Source organism: Myotis yumanensis, unplaced genomic scaffold, assembly GCF_028538775.1.
Source record: "Myotis yumanensis isolate MYYU_CA2020_CCGP unplaced genomic scaffold, mMyoYum1.0.hap1 SCAF_2, whole genome shotgun sequence".
Lineage (NCBI taxonomy): Eukaryota > Metazoa > Chordata > Mammalia > Chiroptera > Vespertilionidae > Myotis > Myotis yumanensis.
The window spans coordinates 175,826,080-175,847,633 of record NW_027223753.1 but is presented as its reverse complement, the minus strand read 5'-3'; the positions used below and the strand labels follow the sequence as shown (position 1 = coordinate 175,847,633).

General features: G+C 45.5%; 1 protein-coding gene across 4 annotated transcripts in view; it reads right to left on the bottom strand.

The window, feature by feature from the left end:
- Window positions 1-21,554, bottom strand: part of MCF2L2 (MCF.2 cell line derived transforming sequence-like 2) — a 211,932-nt gene that overhangs the window by 13,094 nt on the left and 177,284 nt on the right. For all 4 annotated transcript variants that reach the window (XM_070406723.1, XM_070406722.1, XM_070406725.1 and 1 more), the window contains exons 22-25: window positions 20,002-20,127; window positions 13,798-14,013; window positions 13,143-13,235; window positions 12,912-12,990 (exon numbers count right to left, since the gene is read on the bottom strand). In XM_070406723.1, the coding sequence (XP_070262824.1) occupies window positions 12,912-12,990; window positions 13,143-13,235; window positions 13,798-14,013; window positions 20,002-20,127 (514 nt within the window). The remainder of the gene's footprint in view (window positions 1-12,911; window positions 12,991-13,142; window positions 13,236-13,797; window positions 14,014-20,001; window positions 20,128-21,554) is intronic.

The window sequence follows — 21,554 nt, the reverse complement described above, 5'->3', positions numbered from 1 at the left end:
CAAGCCATCTAGTGCCCTTGGTTGTTTGGTACCTTTTCTGCAATGGATATTCTCTGGTGGGCATTCATGCATGACTCAAAGATCCTCACATTTTGAGCTTATGTCCATACGTCCATGGGTCTCTTCCCAGTCAGATCATGTTGTAATTTGATGTTAGCTATTGTTCTGAGGGAGGTCAGGAGTTTTCTGCATAATCTTGGGGGGCGAGGGGAGGAGAAGGGTCTATCTTCCAACAAGGGAGAGTGGGCCACATCTGCCAGCCCAGGGGAGCAGGGACATGTACCCACACTCCTCATCCCAAGTTTTAGGGGCCCATGTCTTTCCTACCAGGGCCTGCCTTACCTGCTCATCTGTTGGCACCAGGAGCCCAATCTGGTCAGCAGCAGACTGGCCTTGGCTGGGAATTCATCCTTTTCTCAAGTACTGTGCGTTAGGAGAGAAGGGGCTGAACATGGGCAAAGAGGTCTTCACACTGTGCTTTTCAGTTGGTGATTAATCTGAGCCTGTCACTCTTTTCAGTACACCAGTGGTGCTTAGCAATAGCAGCCCAATTCCACAGTCCTGGCAGTTGATATTTCCCCCAAACTTCTCAGACACTGCACCAGCTGGCACATCCCTGTCCACCTACTTCCGATCCCAGGTCACCACAGGTGAAGGCCTTAGCAAATGGACTGCTGCAGCCGGCCAGGAACCAGGGCTCTCCATAGCACTCATGATGGGGTGGCCAGCAAGTAACCCAACACCAGAATCCCATCCTTTCTAGGACCTTGACTGGTGCTAACAGTCTTAGGTCAGGTTTCTCAGAAGCAGATTATGCAAGCAAGTTATAGAGAAAGGGCTTTTACTAGTAGATGAAACTGTGAGGCAATGAGGGCAGAGACAGAAGGGAGGAAGCCAGTTACAGGCGTGGGTTCAGTTGACGTCTAACATCAGCCTGATGCCCCGGAAAACCCTGGGGCAGGGATGGTACCACACATGTCCCATCTTGAGCAGACGAGTCAGTCAGTCATTGGCTGGTGCCAGTTATTGCTCTAGAAGAGGTCAGGAAAGGAGGCGGGACACACCCCTTACAGGAGGCCATCACCGCTGAGGAAGTGTCTGGTGTCAGGGTTCTGGGGCAATTCTCAGAATGCCACAGCGGTGAGCTGTTAGCAGCTAACCGCACAGCAGCTGAACGGCGGGTGCCCCCGCCTGATAAAAAGAATTGGGCAAGGTGTCAACAGCCTCTACTGTACCACTGTGCGTGGGCTTTCTTTTTTTAAAGAAAAAAATTTAATAGATTTTAGTTTTAGGTTTACAGAAAATTTGAGCAGAAAGTACAGATAATTCCCATATAAACCGTCTCCATTCTCTCCTCACACAGCTTCTCCTATATTAACATCTTGTGCCCAGCCCGTGTGGCTCAGTGGTTGAGCTTTGACCCATACACAAAGAGGTCACCGGTTCAATTCCCAGTCAGAGCACATGCCCGGGTTGCAGGCTCTATCCCCAATGGAGGGCAGGCAGGAGGCAGTATGTTTCTCTCTCATCAACGTTCCTATCTCTCTCTAAAAATCATTAAAAACACATTTTTTAAAAAACCATTTTGCATTAAGGTGATACATTTGTTACAATTGGTAAACCAATACTGATGCATGTTAACTGAAGTCCATAGCTTACATTAGGGTTTATTCTTTGTGCCTATAGTTATGGGTTATGACAAATGCATAGTGTCATGTGCTCATCATTATGTCATGTAAAATAGTTTCATTGCCCTAAAAATCTCCTTGCTCCATCTATCTATTCATGCCCCCACCCCCAAACGTCTGGTAACCACTGATCTTTTCACTGCTTTTATACTTTGCCTTTTCCAGAATGTCATATAGATGAAATCATACAGTATATAGTCTTTAAAAACTGACTTCTTTTACTTAGCAATATACATTTAAGTTTCCTTATGTCTTTGGTGACTTGATAGCTCATTTCTTTCTGTTGCTGAATAATGTCTCATTGTATGGATGTACTCTAGTTTGCTACTCATTTGAGTAAATACCAAGGAGTGAGATGGTTGGACCATATGGCAAAACTGTCTTTAGCTTTTGTAAGACGCTGCCAAACTGACTGTACCATTTTGCATTCCCACCAGCATTGAATGAGAGTTCCTGTTGCTCCATATCCTCACCAGTGTTTGTGAATATTTTCAGTGAATGGTACTACTTTTCACAACATAACTGAGTTTTTTTGAGGTTTGGTCAATCTCCTGACGAGCTGACAGTTTTAATGAACCTAACCAGCGAAAGCATCGCCAAAGCTCATGTTGACGTAATAGTCATCCCACTGTTATTTTTCTGTCTTCTGAAACCAGCCTGCTTTCCTAGCACTGAAAGAGTGTGCATGCATGTGCGCACACACAGCTACATGCAGACATATGGACACATCTGGACAAATCCACATCCTTATGTTTGGGATGAAGGAGAAGTTTAACCCTATCAATTTGCTCTTATCTGCAGATTGGTAGATTGTGCCCATGTTGGCCCTCTGTCCTCAAGCAAAGGGTCTTTAAAGCGCTCTTTAAGGGATTCTTGGCACATGGAAAAGAAGGAGCTAAATGCCTCAAGAACAAAACATACTGTATGACCAGGTAACGCTGAGAGGCTCAATTTTCTAACAGTTTTTGACAATTGGAAGAGTCTCCTGTTACATAAATAACCTGTAGGTTGAGAATGGACTTCTGAGTATATACTTCACTCATCTGCAGGGGATTTCTCTCCCCCTCCGCCCCCTCACCCCTCAAAAGAGGAATCCAATACCAGGGGTTGGTCTTCCTTCATTTTAAGGTTTTCAAAATAGAAAGGAAGCTGGGATGTGGCTTGATCTGAGACAGGATTGAGGGATAAAGCCAATTATTTAGGAGATAAAAATATGATTTTACCTTTTTTTTAAAAAAAGTTTTCACAAGTCAATACAAAGTATCCCTGGAAAACAAAACAAAAATTTTACACTGAGGCAGGATAGTGAGAAGCTAGGGAAATTCTTTGGCAAGTGGAATGGGGAAACTGAGACAGATGGCTGAATAGACTGGTCAAGTAATTTACAGTCAGATAATAAATCTCAAGGTCTTATCTTCCCTAACCAAGGACACTTAGGAGCAAATGGTTTACACATTCCAGGCTGTGCTGGGACACACCTGCCTCAGTCCCTCTTTGGTGACATTGTTGTTTTTTATACTCATCAGAGGATATGTTTATTGACTTATTTTTATTTTTTATTTTTTGAGAGAGAGGAAGGAAGAGAGAGGGAGGAGAGACATCGATGTGAGAGAGAAACATTGGTCTGTTGCTTCCTGTACACTCCCCAAGCGGGGATCGAACTGGCAACCTAGGTATATGCCCTGACTGGGGATCAAACCTACAGTCTTTTAGGTAGATGGACGACACTCCAACCAACCGAGCTACCCGACTGGGGCACTCAGTGACGTTCTTAAGATGAAACTGACCAGAGAATGGTCCTGACCCTCTCTACGCTCATCTTGATGATTCAGCATATTGAAGGACACACCTGGAAAGCTGTGACTATTCCACTGAGACCCTCCCCTGAGAACTCCCCTAAAATTCCTGCCTTTAGAAAACAGATTAAAACCCCTCACGATACAGGAGGCCAGTGCATGCTCTCCTTGAGCACCCCTTCTTTCCCCCCTTTTCTCAGGCCTGTACTTTTGCTTTCTTAAAAATACACATTTGTATTGATTTCAGAGAGGAAGGGAGAGGGAGAGAGATTGAAACATCAATGTGGGAGAAAATCACTGACCGGCTGCCTCCTGCATGCTCCCCTGAGCCCACAACCTGGGCATGTGCCCCTATTATGACCTCCTTGTTCATAGGTCGACGCTCAATCACTGAGCCATGCAGCTAGGCCTCCACTGTCTTGCCTTTGCTTAGAGAACTGCCCATGAACACAGAACACTAGACAGAATGGCAATGCATTCCTCCTGTCCTAGCTGGAGTGGGGCTGGTTCACCAGGTTCTCCTGGTCTCAAGGGCCTCCTTCATCCTCCTCCTTCACTTGACTCTGAGTCCTGCCCTGGCTGTATGGCACCCAGCAGGGGAATGGTCAAGGGATACCACTTGCTGGATGCTACAGTTAACATCTGACTGGCTGCAAGTCTTAAAGTGGGAGAATCCCCTTTCATCCTCTGAAGAGCTGTTTGGTTGGCTCACAATAGTTTCCTCTTTCTCCCTTCCCTGTCCTGAAATGCCAACTATTATAGTAACCTTTGGGGGTTAGATTAGCTCAACAAATAAACACTTACTGGACACTGGAGGTCAGAGATGGGTAAAATGTACCTTCAGCTAAATTTCATCAGAGTAGTTTGCTAGCCTGATGTGATTATTCAGCACCTATACAAGTGCCAGGCCTTTGTATACTATGAGGCCTGAGGGAAGCTCAAACTAATAAGACAACTCCCATGCCCTAGAATAGTGGTCGGCAAACTCATTAGTCAACAGAGCCAAATATCAACAGTACAACGATTGAAATTTCTTTTGAGAGCCAAATTTTTTAAACTTAAACTATATAGGTAGGTACATTGTTATTAACTTAATTAGGGTACTCCTAAGGCTTAGGAAGAGCCATACTCAAGGGGCCAAAGAGCCCCATGTGGCTTGCGAGCCACACTTTGCCGACCACGGCCCTAGAAGAAAAATTCATGTTCTGGTGGAGAGGGAAAAAAAAATCACATCATCTATAATAATAAAAGTGTAATAGACCAGACAGCTGAACGACCTTCCGGATGTCCTGGACAAAGCCGCTGCAGCGGGGGCTGTGGCAGAGGCGGTTAGGGGCGATCAGGCAGGCAGTCAGGCGAGCAGTTAGGGGCAATGAGACAGGCAGGAGAGCGGTTAGGAACCAGGGGTCCAGGATTTCGAGAGGGTGTAGGCCAGACTGAGAGACCCCCCCGCCACCCTGCACGAATTTCGTGCACCAGGCCTCTAGTAAAATTATAACACAGCATGTTAAATTCTGTACTAGAGTGCTTCATAAGATACAGTGGGGACTCAGCCATCTCCTCACCTCTTCCCATCTCTGTCATATCTCTCTCTTTTTTTAAAATTTTGTTTTATTGCTTGAAGTATTACAAAGAGTATTACATATGTCTCCTTTTTTTTTTTCCCCCTTGACATTCCCCCAGCTCTGCCATCTCTTTGTTTTAGGTCAGAGGTGCCTCCATTAGGGTCAGGCCAACTGAGCTTCTCCCCTGAACTGTATCACAGTTTCCAAGTTCATTTGATAAGTGTTTTTGAAATACCCGCTGCGTTCCTTGCATAGGGAGAGAAATTACAGATGAGAAAGTTTCTAAGTCGGCAGGAGCACCAGCGAGAACTTAACCCCAAAAGAGGTGAGAGTGGGTCTCCCTCCCAGACAAGGAGAAATGAAGAGAGGAAGAGTGGTGATCAGGGGGTGAGGGAAGCTGGTATATTTGGCGACTGTAAAGTAGGAGGTGGGGCAGCCCGGTGAAAGTAGCAGTAGAATTGGAAGTTCTCATTTGAAAGCTCAAGAGAACAGCCAGAAAAAAAGGGTAATTAAGGGGTGTTTCAAAATGGCAGGTCTGAGCTCACCTGACAACACAGCAAGCAAGCATTAGGAAAGATGCCCCAGGCTGGCAGTGGGGTTGAAGAACTACCATGTGTGTTTTTTAATTGAAAATCCCTGGTAATAAGTTAAGTGTTGAAAATATCAATAAAAGAAGTCATGTAGAATTAATATGGACTATGAACAATATTTGACACTTTTTAAAAAGACCTCAGTACACACCTAGCACTTGCTTCAAACTGCAGATTCCCTTGGCTTGAGATTTAAAAAACCCCAGCACTGTCAAATGTAATCCAATTTGATTTGGTTTTACATATGGATTCTATACACACATGTATACTTAGAGAGAATACTATAAGAACACATGAGAGTGTGTAGATCTGCCTTATTTTCCTAGCAATTCACAAACATTTCTGCAGTCCTGGCTGGTTTGACCCTGGCCTCCTCTTCCCCTTCGCTGTCCCTCCCACAGCATTCCCTGCGAGCCATGATTCTGGGTCCCTCCCGCTTTCCACAGTTAGCGCCCTTAATGCTGAATTAAGGAATAAACTATGTACCCATTAAGTGCTCACTTTTTCCACCTGAGCCCAAATTATCTGACTGGGTGAGGGAAAGATCAGCTGTTTCAGGGGCAGTGATCAGAATGGCATTCTTTGCTCAGCCTCCAGCGGCTCCCCACTGCATTCACCAGCACGCAAGCCAAACTCCTCAGCCTGATACATATTTGCAGCCTGCCTCCCCTCTCCCGGCCTTACTTCCTCCACTCTACCTATGAACCTCTCGGGCAGGGCCGCAGATCCCCACTGAAAGATGCTCACTGAGAGGCAGCTCAGTGATTTTCAAAGGTTCCTGGGTCCACCCTTGGCCCCGTGTGACTGCCATGAGTTGTCCCGTTGCTAGGATGGGCCGGTGTGGCCTTCATTTCCCAGCCCCGGGCTCTGGCTGTCAGCACCATATCCCACGCACGGCACCCCACGCACTGCACTGTGCTGTCCCATGAAGCTGCCTGCCCCCGAGCCCTTCCCGGTGAGCATGATGTTCCCCTCAGTCTCCCTAGGCCTTCTGGTCACAGGTGGTCAGGCCACAAATGAAGAGGTTGTCCCAAACCACAGAGCCTGCCTCCTTCCTTGAATTGTCCCACGGCTGTCCCACCCATCAGGCCACACTCGACTCTTCCCGGCCCAAGTCCTGTCTGACTCCCTCAGGCCCTCTGAGCACAAGGCCTCTGCTGCCTGGCTGTCGCCAGAGGCCTCGTCTCCACATCCTCAGAGGCTGCTGTGTCCTTCCTGTCACCTTAGCGGCCCGTGTGGCTGGGGCCCCTGTATGCCTTGCCCAGAAGGCACAGAGTTATGTATGCCCAGCAATCCCTGGGTTAAAGGTGGTGTAGAGCAGTGCAGGAATGAACTGGTGTGACAATGTTGTATGTGTCAGGGCTTCGTAAAGTGCTGGACAGCCATACAGTCCTGGTATTCCTAATCTTAAAACCTTCCAACCCCGCTCCCCTGTTCCCTGATGCCCCCGAGTCTTGTTCTGCCCCTGGAGTCTTGTCTTTTCTCAGGGACCAGCCCAAGGCCCCACTCCTGCTCACATGCAGGGTGCAAGGGCCCCTGCAAATTCCTAGAGCTCTCGCTGTTGGCTGACTCACAGTAACATTGCAACCAACCCTGCTCGGCGAGCCAGGCTCAGAAGACCTGGTTCTGCTGCTGAAGTAAGGAATAAACTATGTACCCATTAAGTGCTCACTTTTTCCACCTGAGCCCAAAGGTTTCTATCTCTCTCTCCCTCTCCCTTTCTCTCTGAAATCAATTATATATATTGATTTTCCTTTAAAAACTCCAATGATCTGATTTGAAGACTTATTAGAAAGCTACAGCCAATCAAGATAGTAATCAAGGTAGTGCTGTCAAGATAGACAAGTAGATCCATGGAACCAAACAGAGCATCCAGAAATAGGTGCACTTATACAAAGCCAATTGGAGAAATGGTTATGAAACAACTGGCCTTAAATAAGCAAAAACTGAACTTTAATCCACACTTCACACCATACACCAACAACACAACAAAACCTCAAAATGGATCAGAGACTTAAATGTAAATCTTAAACTATAAAACTTCTAAGAGGAAAACATAGGAGAAAATCTTTGTGACCATTAGACAGAGATTTCTTAGGCACAACATCAAAAGTATGATCCATACATTTTTTTAAACTGGATTTCATCAAAATTAAATTTTTTGTTCTTCAAAAGGCACTCCTAAGAGAACAAAAAGATAAGCCACACACTGAAAAAATAATATTTGCAAAACAAATATCTACTAAGGACTTGTGTCTAAGAAAAAAAAATCCTCTCAAAACTCAATAATAAGAAAATAATGTGCTGGAGAGGATGTGGAGAAAAAGGAACACCTGTGCACTGCTGGTGGGAATGTAGACTGGTGCAGCCACTATGGAAGACAGTATGGAGTTTCCTCAAAAAACTGGAAATGGAACTCCCATTTGACCCTGTGATCCCACTTCTAGGAATTTATCCCAAGAAACCAGAAACACCAATCAGAAAGGATATATGCACCTATATGTTCATAGCAGCACAATTCACCATAGCTAAGATCTGGAAACAGCCTAAATGCCCATCAGTAGATGAATGGATTAGAAAACTGTGGTACATCTACACGATGGAATACTATGCTGCTGTAAGAAAGAAGGTACTCTTACCATTTGCAACGGCATGGATGGAGCTGGAGAGCATTATGCTAAGTGAAATAAGCCAGTCAATGAAGGAAAAATACCACATGATCTCACTCATTCATGGATAATAGAGACCATTATAAACTTTTGAACAATAATAGATACAGAGGCAGAGCTGCCTCACACAGATTGTCAAACTGCAGTGGGAAGGCCGGGGAGGGTTGCGGGGCAGGAGGGAGGGGGTTAAGAGATCAATTGAAGGGCTTGTATGCATGCATATGAGCATAACCAATGGACATAAGACACTGGGGGGTAGGGGAAGCCGGGGTATTGTCAAGGGCGGGGGGAAGAAAAAAAAAAAGGACACATATGTAATACCCTTTGTAATGCTTTAAGCAATAAAAAAAAAAAAAAAAAAAAGACAAACTGTGCCATTAGTCACTTCTCATAGTCACTTCTAGTAAAAATAAGAAATACATTGAGAAAATGTAAATAATCCTAAAGCAATGGTATTTGAATTTAGTAGAATGTACTGATTATTTAATATTTCCTGTATATAAGAAACTGATATTTTCATGTGATGTTTAAGTTACATGTAAAATAAAAACAAAAATAAATAATTTCTCAGGTAAAAAAAAAAAAAAAAAAAAAAAGGAAAATAATGAGCAAAGATTCAAACAGACACTTCACCAAAGGAAATATTTGGATGGCACAGAAGCACACGGAAAGGTGCTCAGCCATTAGCCACTAGGAAAAAGCAAATTAAAACCCCAATGACAAACCACTACACATCTATTAGAAAGCTTAAAAAGACTGACAATACCAAGTGCTGGTGAGGATGTGGGGAGCAAGTGAAACTCCCATACACTGCTGTGACAATATAAGGAAATAGTTTAGCAATTTCTTAGAAAGTTAAACATGCACCTGCCACATGGCCTAAGCATTTTACCTGAGAGAAATGAAAACATATGTTCACAAAAGATTTGTACTTGAATGTTCATAACAGTGTTATTCAAAATAGCTCCCCACAGTGGAAACAGACCAAATGTTCATTAACAGGTAAATGGATAAAGAAATTGGGGTATATCCAAATAAGGGTATGCTACACAGTAATGTACTATTGTTACACTAAACAGCATGAATGAATTTCAAAATAAGTATGCTGAGTGAAAGAAACCTTCCCAATAAAGCACATGCTATATGATTCTCTTTATGGAATTCTAGAAAATTCAAACTAATCTATAGTGACAGAAAAATCAGTGATCACCTGAAAAGCAGTGAGAGGTGAGAAAGGGGTAGGAGAAAGGTAATAAAAAAGAAGCTCAGTGGTTGAGCATCAACCTATGAATCAGGAGGTCACAGTTTCAATTCCTGGTCAGGGCACATGCCTGGGTTGTGGGCTCAATCCCCAGTAGGGGGTGTGCAGGAGGTAGCTGATCTTTCTCATCTTTTATTATATAGGATAGAGGCCTGGTGCATGGGTGGGGGTCGGCTGGTGAAGGGTGTCCCGGATCAGGGTGGGGGTCCCGCTAGGGTGCCTGGCCAGCCTGGATGAGGGGCTGATGGCTGTTTGCAGGCTGGCCACAGCCCCTTCAGGGTGGGGGGGTCCTGCTGGTGTGCCTGGCGAGCCTGGGTGAGGGGCTGAGGGCCATTTTCAGGTTGGCCACACCCCCTTCAGGGTGGGGGTCCCCACTGGGGTGCCTGGCCAGCCTGGGTGAGGGGCTGAGGGCTGTTTGCAGGCTGGTCAAGCCCCCCAGTGGGGACCCTCACCCCATGGGGGTGCCTGGCTAGCTTGGATGAGGGGTTGAGGGCTGTTTTCAGGCTGGCCACAGCCCCTTTAGGGTGGTGTGTGGGGGGGTCCCACTGGGGTGCCTGGCCAGCCTGGGTGAGGGGCTGAGGGCTGTTTTCAGGCTGGCCATGCCACGGGCTGGAAGTAGGTATCTGCTGGGATTTATTTATCTTCTATAATTGAAACTTTGTTGCCTTGGTCAGGCTCCCAGCTCCTCCTTGAGCAGAAGCCACGCCGGCTGGAAGCAAGTATCTGGGATTTATTTACCTTCTATAATTGAAACTTTGTAGCCTTGAGCGGAGCTCAGGGATGGCAGGGCAGGCAGGAAGCTTGGCTTCCTCCATTGCCAGGGCAACTCAAGCTTCCTGCTCACTCCAGCTCCGTGCCGCCACCATCTTTGTGACAGAGTGATGGTTAATTTGCATATTACTCTTTTATGAGATAGGATAATAAAAGGGTAAGATGCAAATTGACCCTAATGGCAGAATGACTGGGAACGACCAGTCACTATGATGTGCACTGACCACCAGGGGGCAGATGCTCAATGCAGGAGCTTCCCCCTGGTGGTCAGTGCGCTTCCACAAGGGGAGTGCCATTCAGCCATCAGCTGGCTCATGGCTGGCCAGTGCAGTGGTAGTGGCGGGAGCCTCTCCTGCCTCCGTGGCCGCGCTAAGGATGTCCAACTAATGGGGGGAGTGTGGGCCTAGGCTGTTAGTCAGACATCCCCTGAGGGTTCCTGGGCTGCCAGAGGGATGTCTGACTGCCAAATAGGCCCTGATCCCCTGGGGATCGGGCCTAAGCCGGCAGATGGACATCCTCCAAGGGGTCCCAGACTGCGAGAGGGAGCAGGCCAGGATGAGGGACCACCCTCCCCCCGCCCCCGCGTGAGTGCATGAATTTTCGTGCACTGAGCCTCTAGTACTTATATAAATTAAAATCAATTATGTACTCTTGTTACTATTTCCTGGCAGAGGCCTACAGTTTAAATCAAGAACTGTGTCACTTGGTTGTGAAAGAAAATCAACGTGGTGGTTTTCCAATCACACTTCTTAATCTATCTTTTCTACATGACGCACACTCACCCTCGCTTCCTCCTGACCACTTGACGATCACAGCAGACACAGAAAGGATATGAAATGATTTCATTCCTGCTAAATCTCCGGAGACAAAGCTTATCTTTTCATATTTATATGATTTTCCTCACCAAGTGCAGAACCACATGGCCAGTATAAATGATAGGAAATAGATTTTCCATATGAGATCCACATTTCTTAACCCCAGCAACATTACCTAAAGGAAATATTAAAACTCAATTGATGAAACTTGCGGATTGTTCTACAAAATATCCCTGCTGTAATGAGGGTATATTGAAATAATTAAAAGTGACAGGGTGAAGCCCACTCAAAGATGACTTTTACATTATGAAAAGGACTACAGCAAGTGACATTTGTGAAAATGGTGCAAAACAATATTATATTCTTCCAAAAACTCCACATGAAAGCACGGAAAAAACTGGCAAAAGAAGCCAGAAACTGTATTTCCGAACACTGGGAATTAAACAAAGGCTGGCAGCATTCCGGACAGCACTGATTTAAGAGAAATGGCTGTATTTCAGCGTGAACGGTGAGCTGCATGGTATTTTAGTTGCCCCGTCCCATTCTGCCCCCAACTCTTGGTGACAGCCTTGGACACCAAGGACCTGCAATCGGTCTTGAGCTTTAGCAATCGTGAGGAGATTTAGCAGGATGATGAGGTTTATCAATCTGGCCGTCACCGGAGGGGCAGCACAGGATGGTAGCTCCTTCAGAGTCTCATCCAAGAGAACCGTCATTATTCATTTGTCTGGGGGTTCCTTGCAATACCCTCATTGCAAATTTGTTTTATTAGGTCCGATTCAAAGCTTGGCCAGTGTAAAAAGCCTTTCCCCAGGGGCATTTATAGAAAATGAGTGGAGGCAATTGTTTAACTTCCTCAAAAGTTAACACAGAGTTACCATATGGCCCTGCATATATACCCCAGGGAACTGATGACATAGGATCACACAAAACCTTGTACACAAGTTTCCATAGCAGCATTACGCACAATATCCAAAAAGTGAAAACAACTCAACTATCCGTCAACAGGTGAATGGATAAACAAATAGGGTATGTCCATCCAATACACTATTATCCACCTGTGAAAAAAAGTGAAGCACTTATTCATGCTACAACAGGGATGGACACTGAGAAAATTAGGCTGAATGAAACTGGACAGAAAGTGCCACATTTTATATGATTCCATTTATATAAAATGTCCAGAATAAAAATGTACATAGAGACAGGAGGTAAATCAGTGGTTGTCAGGGGCTGGTGGGAGGAGATGGGAAACGGGTGTTAATGGTACATGGTTTTATGGCGGGGGGATGGGGGGGGAGGGTACAATATTTTGGAATTTGTCATGCGGCGATGGTTGCACAACCTCATGAATAGACTAAACCCCAATGATTTATACACTTTAACAGAGTGAATTGTATATTAATTATATTTCAATTTTTTTTAAAAAAGCAGTACAGCTTCTGAAAGTCGTATTGGCCATTTAAATTTCCATGAAAATTTTCTGGGGTGGCTTTGAGCTATTGGGTTGAGAAAGTTAATCTTGGCAATTACGTATGTGGGGGAACACAACTACAAGGGCCACACACACACACACACACAACCACAAAAAATGCATACCATCTAAAGCAAGCCCTTTACCTTCCAGGTACTCAAAAGTGTGGCCACAGTTATTTTCCTGGCAAACCATTTTCTTTAACGCTATCTCCAATCTGCACACCCGCCACAAGGTTGGACACAGTATAACTCTCCAGACTGAAGCCAGCAAGGGTAACCCTACCTTTATTATTGTTTTGTTGTTCCATCAATAATTTACTTATTTCCGAAAACCAACAATCTCTGATTTCCTTGGAAGCTGCCTGCAATTACAGATAAGAAAACACTGAGCGTATCAGATCAGCTGGAGGATGAACTGCACAGCGCTTCCATCCTCTGGGGGACGGTAGGAACAATGAGATAGAAAACACTTGTCCAGCCACGGGCGCCCCTCCGGGGAAGACCCGAGCTTTACCTGCAGGATGTATTTCTCAAGTCCATTTCGGTCGACAAGTTCAAACTTTCTGTTGCTCCCCCTTTCAAGCTGGTGAATTGAAAGTGTCGTCCACTGTTACAAAGAAAGAAGAAACATGTCCAAACCATCGTTTTCTGATTTCGGATGATTTCAGAATGGTCACTGTCAGCTACCCTAATCCTTTCTACCCCTGATGTCTCTCTTCTTCCATCTTCCTTCCAAGTGTTTTGCTGTCTTCTCTTAACGGCTCCAAGGAGCATAAAACACAGCCTGGCACAGAGCCATCTGCCTCTTCTGTTTCAGAGGATAACAGACTGTATCTTCCTATCAGTAGAGCTGTAGCCACAACCTTTAAGCAAAGACCATCTCTTCCGTAACACAGGCTCTACTCACCAAGTCTCTCACTCCTGTGCCCGGAGGAAATAGTCCCCTTTTCTACTTAGCACGAAATCCCCTCCACGCCAGCGCTGCCCTGACTGCTGATTCGCAGCCCCGACTCTGGAGGGAGACGGGGGTGTGGATTCTCGCTCTGTTGTGTAGCATTTGGCAAGTGAGCCCCACCCCTCTGTGCTACAGTTTCCTGTCTGTAACATCAGATCGCTGTGTTTCTCTCCATAGGCTGTGCGGACGCCCAGATGGGACAGGAGCCCTTTACCTTCATAGACTTCTTAAAGCTGTAATGAGGGGCCGGGCCCTGGTCGCTGGGCTCCATCCGTATCTTGCAGAACACGATTCCCCTTTCAAACAGATAGAGCTGCCTCTGGCTGGGCTTAAAGCGCATGAAACCCGTCACCTTGGAGCGCTCCTTGTGCACCGTCCAGACGCTGAACGCGCCGTGCCTCAGCAGCCTGCCCAGTTCTCCCATGTCCTCCTTTAAGGATCACAGACACACACAAAGCGGAGCTGCTCAATGACTCGCCAGGGAAAGAACTCTGAGGGGTCTGTTTTCAAAGGAGAAATCGTGCTTATTCGAGGTCCACGATCTTAGAAGTGCCACCCGGGCTAACCTGCCACTAAATCAAAACCTTGATTTGATTTAGTGAAGCAACCTTGTAGGCTTCACTGAGCATGACGACACCCCTCAGTTACATCAGGAAATAGCTCAGCCGCGCAAGGGAATACACAGACAGCACGTGGGAAATACTGGAACTAAAGATACTGGGACTCTGATGTTTTGTCTTCTAATTCAGTTTAGCTGGCAGAATTCCATGTCCTCGTCTTTGTTTCTGAGCCACGCTACTTAACAAGGGCAAGAGACTAACATGGGAATTGTGCTCAGAAGAGACAACATTTTTTGCTGCATCGTGGATCTCGGGTAATCCACGTGCCCCATCTGCTTCATGTCTACGAGAACCTGGGATCATGAGATTTGTTCTGAAAGGAGAAAGCTTAATACGACCGAAAGCAGGGGTGGGGAACCTTTTCTCTGCCAAGGGCCAGTTGGATATTTATAACATCATTCGAGGGCCATACAAAATTATCAGCTTAAAAATTAGCCTGCTATCTTTGGTCAGACATTTAATTAGCTCAGCCCTAATGCCTTGGCAGGGCCAGACTGAATGATTTCTCAGGCCTTATATGGCCCGTGGGCTGGACTTCCCTCACCCCTGCAGACAGAAAATAACCAAGGAAATTAGGGCAAAAAAATAAAATTTAAAAGATGAAAAGTTTGTACATAAAATCCATGCAATAAAGCCATGTACCCTTGCTGCAGACTCAGCTCTGACGTCCCAGCGGACAGCCCAGAGGGAAGCACAGCAAGTTATACGAATCATTATGTCCCAAGACATACCCAAACCAGTTGTTCAGGAAACACATGGATTCCTGTTAATGAGACATGAGAGAAATTTCTCCCATGAGTCCTCATACAGGGTCACTGAGTCAAATGCTGAGCACACCCTCAAACACATCCCAGAATAGATGGATGAATGGATTTTAGGTAAAGTGGTTTCTAAGTATACATCTGGCAAAGGTGGAACATCACTTCATAGGCACAGCTGTGAAAGCAATTCCAAAAGAGGCCAGAACAATGGGGGTGTGAACGAGCCCAGGTGAGCTCTCTCTAATGACCTGTTGAGGGCAGGGCCGAGTTAGTAAGGTGTCTGCCAAGGCCGTGGCCAAAGAAGCAGCTGTGGACAGCGATGCTTCTGTCCTTATTCACCTCTGCACTTTCCTCCTCACCCCACCTGCAGCCACAGCCGTTTGCATGTTGGGAGGCAACTGATCAAAGGATGTGAGGCCAGTGAGGTGCCAGCCCCTGACCACAGGGGCCTCGTGTGAAAAAGATGCCAGACAGTCAACCTGATCCTTGTCTCAGCTGAAGAGACCTGAGGAGGAGGCAGTGAGCAGCAGGGATTGCAGCTGTGAGATGCTCTATCAGAGGGCAGGTGGTAGAATGAATGATAAGGAAGCGGAGCATGAAGATGAGTCACTGGAAACTATGAGGAAGAAAAAAAGACATGGACAGACCCAGTCGCTGCCTGGTGAGAGGAGAGGCAGAGCACATAGGTGAGAACCCCAACGCCCTTCCAGGCCAAGGCCCCAGAACTGATGGGGAGCCTGCAGTTGCCCAGGTCCCACCTCTGGGAGCTCGGCGCTGCCACTGTCCCGGCTGGCTGAAATGGACGCGCTGCATATCCTCCAGGTCGTCTTGCATAAACTTTATCAGAACCGTGCCCGTGACAGGATTAAACAGTCAGGATGCCTGTCTGTGTGGAGGCCACCACTGCCAAGGGGAACAGGCAAGGAGATTCCTCAGAGCGGGACCAAGGATGACCGGGCCATCTTTTCAAACATGTATATCCTTTCTTTCCAATCAGACTGTAGTTGGTCTCAAAGCCAGAGACCACGTGCACAACCTCTTACAGATATTGGTCCCTTAGAAAGTATTTAATCATTTATTGGCATTTAGTGAGGGGGCGGGGGCAGGGGACATGCCGCTGAGTGCTCAGCACTACGACGAGGGAGTTAATGCAGTGAATAGCATCTCCTCCAAAACTCATGTCCACCTGTGACCTCAGAACGTGACAGTATTGAAAATAGGATCTCAGATGAAATTTGGTCATACTGGATTAGGGTCGACCCTAACCTAAAGGCTGGTGTCCTTATGAGAAGAAGAAATAGAGACACGGAGACGCACACATATAGAAGACAGTCATGTGAAGACAGGGACAGGAATTGGAGTGATGTTGCTGAAAGCCAAGGAATGCCACGCATTGCCAGAAACAGGAGCAAGGAGGAAGAGCCTTCAGAGAGAACGTAGCTGTGCAAACCTTGATTCTGGATTTCTAACTCTCAGCACTGTGAGAAAATAAATGTCTGTGGTTTTAAGCCACCCAATATGTGGCGTGTTGTCATGGCAGCTCCAGGAAATGAATATACCCCCAACCAGTTTTTCCCACCAGTGACGTAATGGTGTGGCCCTCACTTTGGTGTGTTGAAGAATCTAATGGATCTGAACTCAGAGATAGAATAGGGGCTACCCTCCACTCAAATGAGCAAGTCAACAGTCCTCATCCGTATGGGAAATGATGGCAAAAATAAACTAGTAAACGCTAACCACTTTCATGTGTGGACAGTTTGTAGGTAAGAGCTCTGATATGTGAATTTCACATGTGACCACATGGGCCAAAAGAAGAATCTGGCTGAGAGAGAATCTAGGGAAGCTAGCCTCCAGAAAGAGACGGGGTGCCTAGGTGCTCACTCTCGGCTGTGACAGAGCTATACGCTTCTTGCACAAAGAAGCAGGAAACATCTGGATAGGGAATCAGCACAAAGCCTGGTCCAGAAATGAAAAGCAGAAGCTGTGGGACGGAGAAGCCGAGATTACAATCGCCAGAAGCAAAGGGGTTCCTTCCTTCCCAGTCTGATCAAGGACCCAAATAAGTCACCCCTGGGGCCCTGTATTCAGCACCTACCAGGCACCAGGCAAGGTGCTATGTGCCTTAAACATGATTTAATCTTCAATGACTCCACTTAGAGGTGTCGTGAGGGTGGGAAGATGGGCAAGGCAATTCCATTGAGTCCTTAAGATAGTTTACTCAGCCTTATTTCTGTAGCCAACATATGGTAAGGAAAGTGGAAAGTATCATAGAAACAAAATACCTGGGCCTAGCCCACAATAAACTTGCAATAAAAATACTTCCTTTAATAAATTATAAACTTTGTTCCAGAAAATTAAAATGTTTTATTCAACCTTTACTATTCAACTTTGAAACTTGTTCCTGGCAAGTCAGGATTTAAAAGGACTCTAAAAGTTCTTCTATTTTATACATTGGATTGAAGAGGGGAAACTTTTTTTGGCAAATAGAGGGAAGTAAATTAAATCTCAGTGTTCCATAAAACAACCTTTCTTTAAAAAATAATTTTAAAAAAGTTTTTGTGATTCAATTAAGCCAAGAATTGAGTATACACAAAGAGAAAATGTAACTATCAGAAGGGATTTTTTTTTTCTAGTTGCTTTAATTATGAAGTCACCCACTCAAGTTCAATTTCTTTCCTTTACAAAACCAGGTTAATATTGGATGTCAAGTAGAGAAACTAAGAGGTTAAGCTGGATTTATTCGCCCGTACAACACATGATGGCAAACACCTTGTGATAAAGTTCCACAAAGCGGAGGCCAGGACTCTCAGTTTCATTGGATCTGAGTTAGCAGTAGGTGAGTTGTGAGTAAACTCTAAACAGAACCAGATGAAGAATATGTGGAGAGGGTGGTATCCTGGCGAGGGAGTGAAGAGATCCAAGACACGGTGCAAGCTGATGACCGTGTGATCTTCGGCAAGTTAACTCTTCTTTCCATGGACCTGTTGCTGAAGCAGAAAGTTGAAAATTCCAATGCCTGCTCTATCATTCAATAGAATTATACAAAACTGTCACGATAAATTAGCTAATGTACGAGGTGTAAAGCAAGTTAGCCTTAGCAAAAAAAGAAACCACAGAGTGTACTAATATGTCAAAGGTGCCATTCTGAGGACACATGGGGGCAAAAAAGACGTTTTGCACTTGCTGTGAAATCTCCAAAATTCTATACACTGGTTCATCTGATTTGCACACAAGCCGTTTGGAGGACAATTAAACTAGATTGCGATCTATGCACGTTTCATTCACTCTTTTCTCATAACTTCCTCCTCTCATGTTACTTATATTCAGAGGAACAGCTGGGAGTTTCCTGCCCGGTGTAACATTCATTTGATTCAGGCAAATATGGGTATTTCATAGGGGCGGCTGACACATGTGCAAAGGTAAAAAGGAAACAACAGAAAGATGTCCCCAAATGATTAAACAAATTGCTTCCTTGACTTTAGCTGTAGGATGAAAAATTAATATCAAGGAAAGGGTCTGTTCTCACCCCGTGTGGTTCATGAGTAGCCACCTGAGTCAAGCGTCAGCAGTAAACAGAGTGCGCGGGAGTCCCAGGGACAGAAACAGCATCCCTGCCTGGGTCGCAGCAAACCCAGGGGCTGTTTCTGAAATGCTGGCCAGAGAAATACCAGGAAGGAATGAAAAGGATCACAATTTTTGCCCCTACTTAATTTGCATGGTTTGATTTATGACAAGGAAAGATAAGAAAGGTCATTTCATCTGCCTAGACCTCAATAAAAACAGGTAAAAATGAACAAGAAAAAAAAAAAAAAAGAAGGAAAGTATCTGAAATGCAGAATGCTTGGTCCCTGTGCAGTAAGCATAGCCTCCCAAAGAGGTCCAGGCCCTAATCCCTGGAACCTGAGAGTAGGTCAGGATACATGCCGAATGTTTCAGATGGAATCAGAGTTGTTCGTCAGCTCACATTGAGATGGAGAGATTATCATGGACTACCTGGGTGGGTCTGATGGAATCCCAGAGTCTTTAAAAAGTCAAAGAGAAGCAGAAGGAAGGGTCAGAGGGATGCAGTCAATGTGAGAACTCAATGAAAGCGATGTTGCTGCTTTGAAGTGAGGCAGTGGCCATGAGCCAAGAAATGTGGGTGATTTTTGTTGTTGTTTTTTAAGATGGAAAAGACAAGGAACAGATTCTCTCCTAGAGTCTCCTAAAAGGAAGGCAGACACTTTGATTATGGCTCCTGGTGAGACTTGTAGTTCTGCCCCGTGGACCTATAAGCTAAGAAATTGGTGCTGTTCTAAGCCACCAGACTCATGGTGATTTGTCACTGACAATGATAGAAAACTAATATTCCTGAGCTAAAATCTAGAGTACTTCACAGTGACTGTGAATATTAGTTATGTTCCAGATGAATATTACTTATGTTCCAGTCCCAGACGAGCACACAGCATAGAGGACGGTTTGCCTGGAATGCCCAGGATGCACCTGCTCAGGATTAACACGAATGCCAGAGCTGAGATGGCTCAACTTCCCAGCATTGCCTCTCTTGGTCTTTTCCTTCAACCCACCTGGATTAAGGCAAGTATCATACATGCTTGTTGGGCCTCTTCTGGGACCTGGGATGTAAAATGGGGTGAGACTTTCACTTAGCACCTGTTTTCAAAATAATTTTCATGGAGAAAATTTGATTAAGAAGGAGAACCTTTTAAATTTTAATAGTGCCAGGAGTCAAAACGAATTACCCTTTTAGCCATTTCCCCTGTCCATATATATTCTGGCCCCTGAGTTCCTGGTTTTTCCAGAGCACAGGTCAGGCTCAACATTCTGGACCACGAGGAACACAAGATTCCTGAAAACCCTGAGGGGCTGCTGGGAATCTCCGAGCACAGGTGTGTTGACGGATGTAGGCTACTTTCCCAGAGTCAGATTCCTCTACCATACATCGTTTCTCCTACTTGGCCCCAGCATCTCCTACCTTGTTAACACCGTGCCTGCTTCTCAAGGGAAACCTCCCAACCACTGTTATGGGACATAACATACCGGGCATCCAGTGACCGCGGCCAGGTCCACGGCCAGTTCACAGGACTGGATCAACTCCTCTATCATGGCCAAAGCCTGCTGCAGTTCCGCCAAGAATGCGGGATCCTTGGTCCTCTTAGGCTTGTCCTGTGGAAACCAAATGCCGTGTAGGGAATCAAAAGGTAAACCATCTTCCAAGTGAAGATGGAAAACAGGACCGAGATAAGGAGTCACGGACCCAGCCAGCACGAAGTGTCTGAGACGGTGGGGACACCCATCTGCTCTCTGGCTCGCAGAGAATGGTGGCTAACAGTATTTGCTGGTTTACCATCAACCACACTTCTGTAGATCGTACTAATGAAGAATGAAGCTCATAAAATCATGGGCATTATACTCCTGCTCTATAAGAAACATACTGAGATTTTTTGAAGCATGAAAAAAAAAAAAAACCCCAAAACACAGCCCCTTTAAATTGACTGCCCTCTCCTTTATACTCCTATCCCTGCGGCCTACGGAAAAGTACAATTCATATTCCTATATTGAATGTGGAAGTCTTATTCCTATGGGTAAAGTTATGCTTAAAACCTTCCCAGAGGAGAATAGTTTTAAACTCCCGGAGAGACAAAGACTGGGCTGCCAGTGCAGGCTGACTAATGATTTACCTGTAAGAGTTGCATTTCCATAGCTCTGCCCTTCCTCCTCTCACATGCGACTGCCTTAAAAGTTACCAGGGAGGTCTGCACCTCCCAAACATGAAGGTTCGGCATTAAGCGGAAAAGCCTGAACTGCTAATTCAGGAAACCAATGCTTCCATTGTTAGCACTGTGACACGGAGGACATACTAGGGATGGTTCTTACAGCTTGAAAGGCTTTTGCTTAGGTTTTCAGTTTTTGATTCCCCACTACTTACATAGCATATTTATGTCATCTAGTAAGTGCAAACAAAAAGCTTTTGGTTTCCTCCATTTTTTTTAAACACACCAATTTCTACAACAAAGAACTGATGCTGTTTGCTGCCCCATAGAGCCCCACCTCTTTTTGCCCCCTACTGCGTGATGTCAGCGAAGGGTTGTGTATTTCCGTAACCTCTGCAGAAGCAGCAGGAAGTAGCATTGTTGGATCAGAGACATGAGTGACAGGGCTGATGAATGGAGCAGATCATGCTGCCTCCACTGAATGACCTGCCAAGGAGTCTTACCTTCTCCTTCGTAACAAATATGCTCTGGTTCGGGTGAAAGACAGCAGACTCTCACCTGACCTTACAATAATATCAGCAAAGGGTTAAAAGTTCTTACACTAGGCATCATCCTCTTTACTCAACATGTAAAACTCAACTTTAGAGACTCAACTTGCCCTGTACTATCTCCTTCCTAGTTTTGCTTTGGTAATGTGGGGCTCAGAAAAAGCCTTACAAACATTACTAAGCCCCTCTCCCTCAGGCCAGCTCCCCTAGCTCCACTGTAAAACCATTACCTGTGTCTTGAGCTTCTAATTTCAAGGGGTCCCCCACACACATTCTGAGCAGAGAAGGCATGCAAATAACTTTGAGACACATGCCTCGGGTTTCTCTTGTT